Below are 10,500 nucleotides of genomic sequence, written 5' to 3' on the forward strand. Positions count from 1 at the left end.
TCCTGTGTTGCATTTTCACTGTTAAAGAGCAGGGCCCTGTTTTACCCTGCTTTAGCCTTCTCCTTGCCTCAGTCCTGCCAGTGGAATCATTTCAGGTTTAGATGTATGTAGTCTTTATTGTGACTTAAGTCATTCGCTGAACTAGAAGGCCTCAACAGTTGTAGCGTCTTTCATGAACTTTTGCCTTTTCTTGATTTGATGATAATCTCGTCTTTTATTTGCTTAGTTTTGTGCCTGTCCGTGCAGAGGGTAGCTGAGTAAAGTTCCGTGTCACTTTTGTTCCCTCATCTGTCTGCAGGATGCAGAGTAGTGTGGTAAGGGCCCTTTAGAACAAGCAAGATAGAGGAAACAACAACAACAAAACCTATATTAGGGGACAAAGGGACTAAAGATGTGTGCACGCCAAAGGCCCGCTTAGCCTTTATTGTATGTCTACTGAGTCTGCATGACTCTAGCTGCTTCCTGGCAGAGGGAGCCTTAGTGTCCTGTGCCCCTGCCAGGAAGTCCATCACGGTAGAGCCTCTGACTGCCTTGCCCTCTCCCTCCTCTCTAGGATTTGGGATCTTGTTATCCTTGGTGGTGTCCATTGTGTGGCGCTCACAGCTCAGAAAGTGCTGCTGACCGGACCACCTCACAACCATGCTTTTTCCTTAAAACCTTAGCTCATCTGAGACAAACACTGAGCTCAGCAGCCTGACAGAGCCTCAGTTTACAAAGAAATGCAAACAAGATACATCCTAAGGGTCTCATTTAGAACTCTTATTTCTGGAGCCTTCTTCCACCCACTGTATGATACGGGAACATTCCACAGCCTCCTGGCATCCCGCTCAGAATCTTGAATGAAAATAGCAACAGCATTGGTTAAGTCAGTCCCAATGAGCGAAGTGCAGTATGATTAAGACCAGAGACACAACTTGGATGTGACCTCTTTACCCAGAGGTGGCATCCACAGGGAGAACAAGTAGTAAGAGCAGCACTCCACTAGGCCTACGGCAACTCTACCACTGTCTGCAGAGACCATGGTAGGGTAGCCCACATTACACTCACCTTCTCAAGGGGGTATGGAATCTAATCCTCAGAGCCCCCCTTCGTGATTGACTCTCCAGGACCGGGCCCCAGCCCATCAATGCAGCTCTCAGATTTGTTTTTCTGTTCCTGCATGTGATTAATCACTGCAGCTGAGGTGCAGGGCTGGTGTGTCAGGTGGTGCTCTGCCTGGCAGCACGTCCTGTGAGGTTCACATGGCCCAGCTGTTCAGAATCAGCATCGCTTGAACTTGAAAATGACTAACAGGAGGAGGGAGGCTTTGTACTTATCCACCAAGAAGTGACTCATCCTCCTCCCATAGCAGCACACAGCACTTGCAGTCCCAGGACACATTCCGTAGGTACAAGATCCAGCACAAGTGCTCGCCCAGGTGCAGCCTGACCGCCCAGGTGCAGCCTGACCGCCCAGGTGGAGTGCTTGCCCAGGTGCATGCAGCCTGACCGCCCAGGTGGAGTGCTCGCCCAGGTGCAGCCTGACTGCCCAGGTGTGGTCCTTCGTAGCCACTGCCCCTTCCAGCCAGAGTTTTTTCGGTGGGAGTGAGGAGGATGTATCCTGAGCAACAGCTGTCAGATTTGAAATGCAGCATGACCACGTCTGTTCCTGCAGTTAGTGGGAAAGTGAAAACAATGGTATTAAATGCCAAAGCCCACAGCAGTTTGCTAATTACCTGTAACTCTTGGGTGAGACAAAGCTGGATGGAGTTTTATTGTCCTTCCTGGCTGCGATGGTACTAGAACCTGTTCTTTGTGTATCCCAGTGTTGCGTCTACCCAGTTGGGACTCCATACATAGTGACTGGGTTGGAGGGCGCTCTAAGATGCCAGCCTGGGATATGCCAGATGGGCACCAAGCCCCAGTGCAGGCCCTGCTGCTTATCTGGCACTGTCCTAGGTATGAGGACAGAGACAGCGGACAAGAAAACAGCACTAGTTTATAACGGAGTGAGTTCCTTGTACAGGTTCCCTCTCCTGGCCCAGGGCTCAGCTCTCTTTCTCATGGCGAGCATGTGGTTAGCAGGATGGCCAGGGCACTTCTGACCAAGCCTGCCCATCCCTTCCATTCCCTGAGGCTTACATTAGTCCAGCTCTCATAGCTGCTGCAGAGATGCTCACACAGAAGTTCCGTTTGCCATGATAGAGAATGCAGAAAATATAGTCTGGGGGGAAAATGGCTAAAACCTTCCCCAAATTTGATGGCGTACTCCATGTAAGATAAGAAATCCACACAGACCCAGCACAGTAAACTTGTGAACATGAAAGATGAGAAGAAAATTTAAGAGGCAGCAAAAGAAGCGTGTGTTTGTAAAAGTTCTCGAATGAGGTGAACCTGCTTTCAGGTGGGAAGCAGGCCAGAGGGTCATTTGCAGCACAGTCACCCGCATATCTGGCGACAGTGTGCCAAAGAATAAAAGAAGATGCCTTGCCACTGGACTCTTTCCAAGGAGCCTGACACTTTAGACTGAGAGCATAATTCTGCAGCAACATTATAAAGCCCCAGGCAGCCAGGAGCGCTGAGTAGCCATGGAGGAGTGCTCTGCACATTGCTCCTTCTCACTGACTTCCGTGATGTACACAGCTGTAACTCAGGTGATGCTGACTTACCCACGTCAGCCCCTGGGATAGAGGCTGTGGTCCAGAAGGAAGCTCAGCATCTTTGAGCGGCTGGTCTGGCCTGAATCAGTGTATCAGTGTATCTGGGCCTAGGGAGAAGCAGCTCAGAAATACTCCTACCGGAAACCTGAATCCCCTTGTCAATACGTGAGCTTTCTAGCTCCTCAGGAGCTGCGTGACCATATTGTATGTCCTAACTGCAGTTTCCACACGGCTGCCTGTTCTGACCTGGACACTAGAATGACCTCACGAAGTGTATGCCTGTGTGTAAGGGAAGATAAAACATTGTTCTCTACATAGTTCTAACTGTGTGCAAAGTCACACACTTTGCTATGGGCATAGCCACCCAAACGAATCTTTTGAGAAGCGTTTCTCGATGCTGGTGCCAGTCCATACTCAGCACAACAGTGTAATGAAGCAGGGTTGCCCCTCACGAAGCTGGTCTTTTCTTTCTACCAGTTGTAATCAACGTGTGAACAGTGCGCACTGGGTAGGCTAATGGCTCCTGCTGGATTGGATGCTGGTGTAAAACAGCACTGTGTTTATTAAAACAGCTCTGCATCTTTTTGAATAATAAACCTCAGGCACTGAGCCATGTGTGCTGTGACAGCAGTGAGTTCAGAAAGATGAAATATTGGGGAGGAAATTTACATCTATTATTCATATTTATATCCTTCCACCACATTGAGCTTGATATGCTTTTTCAAGCTTTCAGAGGTTCCAAATTTAAATCTGCTAATATTTCTCTATGGAGTTGTGCAGCTGGTTGTAAGAACAAAATATAAATATTGCATGTTTGACTAAGAGGAAATGAAACATATCAGTTGCAGGCACTTATTAAACTATGGCCTACAGCTGTCTGTTTCTAATTTTCAACGTAATTTATAATTACCTAAATTTACTCATGATGTATTTTAAATTGTGCTGCCGCAAACATTGTTTTAGCCAAGACTGGGGCCTGGGCATCCGTTTCTGTAAAGCTCTGCCTGGCTTCTGACTGACCAAGGCTATGAAGGGCTGAGCAAGTTAGTCTGGCTTTCCAGAGTAAGAATTGTCACTAAAGACCTGGACTGCCATCCCAGTTCTTCCTTATAGACCGGCTAGCCATCTGTCCCTCCTTCTATGAACCTGCTGCCCCATCTGTCTGTTTTCCCGTGGCCTCACTACCCTCAGTCTGTGTGTTCTCTCGTGGTCTTACCATCTCTGGGGAGGGCATGCATGCTGCTTATTTCCTTGGCATCAGTACACATGTCCTTGTGTGCTGAGCACATGCCACTGCCATGGCTCAGACACTGCCCCTGTTTTGAGGACCTTGAGATTCAAACAGATAAAACGACACCCACCAATGTGAACATGAAAAAAAAATAATAAAATAGCACCAACTAGAGATGCAGCAGTTACTGCTCTGCTGTAGCCTGGTGGTGCCAGTAGGATGGATGACAGAGCTCAAGCTGCCCCTGTGTGCAGCTCAGAGGCAGTGTGCAAAGATTCTATCAGCCTAAATGTCCTCAAAATGAGAAGCCTGTGGAAAAATTCAGTTCTCGTGTCTACTTTCTCACTTTCAAATTTTAAATATTTCATCATTTGGCTTTCTATCCAAAACAATATTCCACCATTATCTTTCCTTTTACTTATACATATAACTTTAAGTAACGGTTTAAATAATACAATTAAAAAATTAAAAAATCAAATTGACCAAAGGAATAATTGGAGACCAGAAAAAGATGTATTTGTACTTTGCCTACTGTTTTCATAGTTAAAGCTGGACATGGTGCCATGTGCCTGTAATTCCAGGGAAGCAAAGGCAAGAGGATCAAGGGCAGCCTTGGCTACTTGAAACCCTGTCTCAAGACCTCTCCCCAACGAAGATGTTTGTAGTAAATAAATGTTAACTCTATGTAGGGAAGCCAGCCTCTCTATGGCTGGGCTCTGCAGCAAACCGCAGGAAGAAGTGAGAATTTCCTGAATCTGAATCAAGTTTCCCTGCCTTCTGGAAGGTGGGCTAGGAAGTAGGGCCTGACACTAGAAAAAGGGAGAGGCCTAGCATGTTGACCTTTGAACTCACTTGGAGTCAGTTCCCATACCAAAACAACACTTTGTGACTGAAATTTACAGCCCCAGGAGTCATGAAATGTGTACTGCTGTTTGAGAATGGAAAGTCACCAGGTGACATCAGCATTTGACAGTGGCCAGCCGCATCAGAAGATTCTCCTTACATCAGTGTTGACCACTTCCAGCTGTTTCCTGCTCACCAGCCAGCAGGTACCCAGGACAGGCACACATGTCTGTGCCACCCTTCCCTACAGAGTCTGCAGGTCTGGGCTGTAACAGTGGAAATAAAATTAGGTGCGATCCATATTTTTAACCTATAGATCATAGGTCAGTTTGTTTGTTGTTGTTTATTTCAAGGTCTCACTGTGTAGCCTCAGCTGGCCTGGAATTCAGCGATATCCCTGTCTGTCTTCCAACTGGTTGCCCCATGCCTGGCTTTTTAGGTGCTTTGTGTTTAGTTTCAGTTAGTAAGGTGTTCCGTCTTTTCCTGTAATACTGTGGTGCTGGTTTCTGGTCAAGCGGCTTGGTTGGTTGTGGGAAGCAGTGTCTCCAGAAGAGCCTGCTGCAGTGTGTGAGCACTTGGAAAGCCTTCCGGAATCATTTTCAATCTCAGAGTCAAATTTCCTAAAGGTTAGGTCATCAGTTTTTTACTGTAGATTCCTTCCCAGTCACCCGTGGTTTTCTGAACATGCCTGCTGTCAAGACACCACTAATAGGTATCCTCCATTCTTTGTTCTCTGGGTGCTCACTCTGTGGGCCACCACTAGGATGCTTGTCTGCCATGAGACATTCACTGCTTGGCTTTAGAAAGATGCCATGAGGACCAGTTCTTGTGCGTTTTGCCGTCTCACTTTGACCTTACTCCTCCTGGTCCTTCCAGATCCTACAAAGCACCTCTCCACTCACGTTTCTTGAGGAGGCTCTAAGCTCCCAAACTGCAAACCTGAGCCCACTGTGCCATCATTGTTAGTCTGGGGCAGGCAGTGTGCTACTGAGCTGTCAGCTTTACTGCCAATGATCTAACCAAATGCAAGGATCTTTAACAGTGGACACGTGCACTTCCACATACTCAGAACACAGCCAGCTTTCCCAGAGCAGAGCTTACATGGGTTCTGGGTCTGTCCAGCGTCTCCTCCTGCTCAACCTCTGGGTGCTCGTTTGTACTACACCATTAAAAAAATTCAAAGCGGACAGCAAGCACAGAGTGTTGGGAATGGAAGTCAGGGGAAGGAGGGCACAGCACACCTCCCTCAAGGCAGGATGTCCCTCCTAAAGAGTTCTAGGAGCTTCGTGAGCTCAGGCTGTCTTTGGGAAACAGGCCCAGTGGCAATGTTAGCACTGAATACACAACTGCTCTGTCCCACCTTCAGGACCTCCTGTTTCAGAACAAAACATCCACACATGAGAATGTCCGTCTGGGGTAAACATTACCACCAGAAAGCTGAATTTTGGTGGCTTTGTTCACTTGAGTATTTCTCCTCTAGGTTATTTGTTGTTCTGCCACTTTTAGAGCATTTCATACATTGCATCACATACATGGCAAGTTTGCAGCCATCTGTCTTGCAAATCCAGTGTTTGCAACATTGTGATCTGTTTGACTAAACAATTACTCACTTTCCTGCAGCCAAATACATTTTCAGGGAGGTTTCTTCTTTTGCTTCGAAATTCAAGAGGTTTCTTTGAATAGTGGGTCTTTATATTCCTTTAGGCAGTTCTTAAATTTTCTTTTCCACAAATGGTGTGATAGCATTCTGTGCAACTGCAAAAGAAAGAAACTTCAGCCCATACCTTACACCCAACACAGAAGTCAACTCAGAATAGATACAGACCTAAATAGCACTGAAGCTTTCAGGAGAAAACAGGAGGAAATCTTTGTAACCATGTGTTACACAGTGAGTTTTTAGTAGCAATAAGAAGTGTTGGCCATAAATCAAAAGGTAACTTTTGTTTGTAAAAGAAGCTTAAGAAAACAAGGTAGCTTCAGATGGGGTGGTCCACAGGTGGGCGCCTGAAGGGACTCCACCCTTCCCACTGGAAGGGCCCCAGAATGAGCAGTGAGGGCCAATGTCCAGAGGTGTACAATGTAACACATAATATAATAATAATAATAGCAGAGGTGACAAATGCACAGGCTATGAAGTTCAGCCACAGGAGACTTGACACACACTGGTTAGAATGGTGAAGACCAGAAACAAAACTGCGGTGCCTGTTTGGCAGCAGAACATGAGTGGGAAGGACTGTAAGCTTTGTCACGGTGAAAGCAGTCTTGGCGGGCTTTGCCCTTGGACACACTATGGATACTCCCTGAGATTAACCTTGAGATAGACTGGGTGGAGCCATCCTGAGCCTGAAATTCAGGAAGAGGACCAGGGGCTCCACTTGGACTATTGTGTTTCTAATCGACCCTCAATGGGAGATGGAGACTGCCCCTTGCTCGTGAGAGACAGGCAGGTGGAGAGGACAGAGAGGAGCAGCAGGTTGAGACCAGGCTTGAGCTCACGTGGATCAGGAAGAGGATTAGTGCACAGGCCAGAGACACCTAGGGACCCGTGGAATGGATACTGAAAGGTTCACTCTTGTTTCCCTTTTGTATAAGCTAGTTGGGTTGTATAATAAAGTTTAATTGTTAAGAAACAAAGACAACAAACGTACGTCAGCCACAATAGAACGTGGTCTAGTGGGTTTTGTAGGGGAGCTTCAGACAGCTTTCCTTCCACAAGTGTGCAGAATTTGAAGGCAGCTCTATGTTACTGTGTCTGCTACATTGAACCACTCGAGAGCGTACTACATGAACCTGGAGGCTTGTGGCTGGGCGTGAGTGCACTTGTGTTCTTGGAGTGTGTGTGCCCCATGTGTGGAGGGAGCACAGGTGTCTCAAGGGCAGAGTTCTCCCTTGTCTCCAAAGGCCCTGCCCCATCCCCGGCGAAGTGTCCTGCCCACCCATCAGGCTTCCCTACCACACGGCATATGCTCCGTGTACGGACTAGCCGTAGCATGGGACCAGACCTCTTAGTCCTGATTTCCACCAGGAGTCAGGACGACATCTTAGTGGGGAGATCTACTTTCACTCTTTCTGTGGTTTCTCTGGTTTTAATTTCTTACTTGAGTGTGAGGATTTCTTCCTTTTACATCAGTGTTAAGACCAACTCTGCATTTTTGTATATTGAAAAATCTAAATGTTTTTTTCTTAGTAGGAAAGAGTTGCTCTGGTTGACGTTCAAAAATGATGTATGAATTTTGAATTTAGGCTGAGAGAATGCATAGCTTTGATACGAAGATCTCACATCCCAGGGGCCCCAGCATGTAGATAAAAATACCACATTCCTGTCCTCCTCAAGGGGTGCAGGGCATGGCTGAGCTGACAGAAGACTGGGAGGAGCCAGGATCTCATGGAGATTTACAGCCCACTGACCTGTTGCGGTTGTTGGAGTTGTGTTCACTGTAACACAGGCTCGCTGAGCCATCTGGAATGGGCACCACTTTACTTGGACACAGTCAAGCAATGTCTTGTCTGATGCTTCCATCCTGTCACCTTGTCGCCTTGTACCTGCCTCACAGGAAAGCTGCAAAGCTATCCTAAAACCAGCATTAGCAGTCTCAAGTGATTATGCTACAGTCTGGGTGTGTTAGCTTCTACTGTACGTGTTAACACACGTGTGTATGAGTTTCTGTTCTGTAGCCACAATTACAATGTACTTTCTCTTCGAGTTGTCTTTCCCAGGACTGGAGCTGTGGGGTGATGTTGCCCAGTTACCCTTTGTCAGGGTGAGATGGGGTAGGGTCTAAGAGCTGTATAAACTTGAGAGATCGGGCTCATAGCCTCAGCACTGGGAAAGGAGCATGCTGAGCATCTCGGTGCCACTCTGGCTCTGGTCTGCAGATTCCTGGCAACGGGATTCAGTGCCTAGAAACCCGGAGTGCTGGTTGCTGGGTATACAGAGTGCCGGTGACTGCTGGAGTTTCTGTAGTATTGCTCGGCTTGAGTGACTGCCTGCAGAAATGAGTGTTAACAAAGGCCAGGGCTGCACTTAGTTACCTGACGCATAACTTAGCCACAAGTGCTTGCTGTGAAAGAATCCCCTTTGGAGTCTTTATTTAGTTGTTCTGTTTCTTTCTGCTTGTGTCTGGAACTTTGAATTGCAAAGGAAAGGGTTTGTGTTTCACAGACGCGCACGCGTGCGCGCATACACACACACACACCTACACACCTGCAGCTGGGGCTGTTCATGAGTGTCTCCTTGTAGAACGTGACATGGCACCCACAGCAGTGCCCTTGTGGTCATTCCTGCTGTCCACACTCACAGGCATCATGCTCCCCCCCCCCATCCCTCTCCCCAGTCTGGGAGCCCTCCCTGCTGGCCTTGCTGGCCTAGAAGCAGCTCCAGTGAGACAGGTTGGAGAACCTTGTCCGTCTCCCACCTCCTACTTTCTGGCCTCTTTGTTGTGGCCGCTGCTGCTCTATCATGTGCTCCCACAAAACTCCTGCATGGTAGCTTCATGCTTCCTTGGCATGTACCTGAGGATCCAAATGTTCTCACCTGTCCATACAGCCCTCTGCCACTCCCTACCCCAAGTGTGGAGTGTGTCCTCATAACATGCCTGGCCTGGGACAGTGACCATGGGATTCTTTCTTACACTGAGATGACTGAGGTGCTGCGTGCTTGCCAGTGTCTCACAGTGGCCTTCCTCCTCTTCTCTCTTTAGAGGCCACAAGAGAAAACTGAATGAGGAAGATGCTGCCAGCGAGTCCAGCGGGGAGTCCAGCAATGACGATGAGGAGGGCAGCAGCTCGGAAGCAGATGAGATGGCCGCTGCTCTGGAGGCAGAGCTGAATGACCTCATGTGACGTGGACCTGCCACCATACCAGCCCTTGGCATGGGTCCTTTTTCTCCAGAAAAACATATATTTTGCAGAGCTCCATACAGAAACACATTATTTTGCAGAAATAAGTGTTTGTAAGATGTTTTACTATAGGAAAGTCTACTTTTTTAAGCGACAAAGTGTTACGAGGAGTTGGTGTGCTATGCCAAAGAGCTCAGCAGGGCCTCTCTCGTGGCGAGAGTGGATATGTGATGTCTGGTCATGTGGTGAGGGACTGGGGCCGGCTTCCCTTTGAATGCAGCAACATATTTAGTGTGAGGACTGAGGGCTCAGCAAGACGTAGAGAGCAGTAGAGCAGAAGCCTGGCATCTCGGGCCCTTTTCACAGCTGATGCTATCAAAAATTTGAAGGATTTTTAAATGAAATAGCAATGTACATACACGTGTACAGGACACCAAGACTCACAGGCAGGCCTGGGAGCCCCAGCCACCCTTCAGTCTCTCTGTGGGTCTGCAGATGGCCTGGAGTTCCTGACGCAGTCCTGTCTGCAGCCTGGGCTGCCAGGGCCATAGCCTGCCAGTTTGGGCAGTGTGGTGAGAGATAGTTTGTGCTGCCCTAAGGGATCTGATGTAAATTTTTTGTATATTTCATATCCACCCACCAGATTCTTCTTCCATTTAATAAAATGCTTTTTGTAAGTTCTCTCCTCTGGTGCATAACAGCAGTGCGCGGTCCTCTCTTCTGACTCCTTCCCGGCCAGGTTCCAGCCCAGCAGCCAGATGCCACGGTGGCCTGCGCTGACCAAGCCTGAGCCTGCTCCCGCCAGCTCATAGAACAACCCACACAAGCAATGATAGAGCTTACTGACACCCCACTCACTGCCGCCCCCAACTCTTCCTGCTCTTTTGCGGAACTTTTTTTCTGAAAATTGTATCAAAACATGAAGGAAACAAAGTCATAATTTCCAGCC

The 10,500-nt window shown here is 47.9% G+C and overlaps 1 protein-coding gene across 2 annotated transcripts in view; it reads left to right on the forward strand.

The window, feature by feature from the left end:
• Nucleotides 1-10,228, forward strand: part of CTDP1 (CTD phosphatase subunit 1) — a 59,580-nt gene extending 49,352 nt beyond the window's left edge. The window contains exon 12 of one of the 2 annotated variants that reach the window (XM_084780512.1): nucleotides 9,413-9,552. Coding sequence is in view for 1 of the 2 variants with exons in the window: in XM_084780511.1 (XP_084636637.1) it covers nucleotides 9,413-9,554 (142 nt within the window). In the remaining variant the exon portion in view is untranslated. Of the gene's footprint in view, nucleotides 1-9,412 lie in introns of both variants that reach the window. The other variant, XM_084780511.1, reaches the window with a different exon arrangement.
• The last annotated feature ends 272 nt before the right edge of the window (nucleotides 10,229-10,500 follow it).

This window comes from Acomys minous (assembly GCF_964271855.1).
Source record: "Acomys minous genome assembly, chromosome: 4".
Lineage (NCBI taxonomy): Eukaryota > Metazoa > Chordata > Mammalia > Rodentia > Muridae > Acomys > Acomys minous.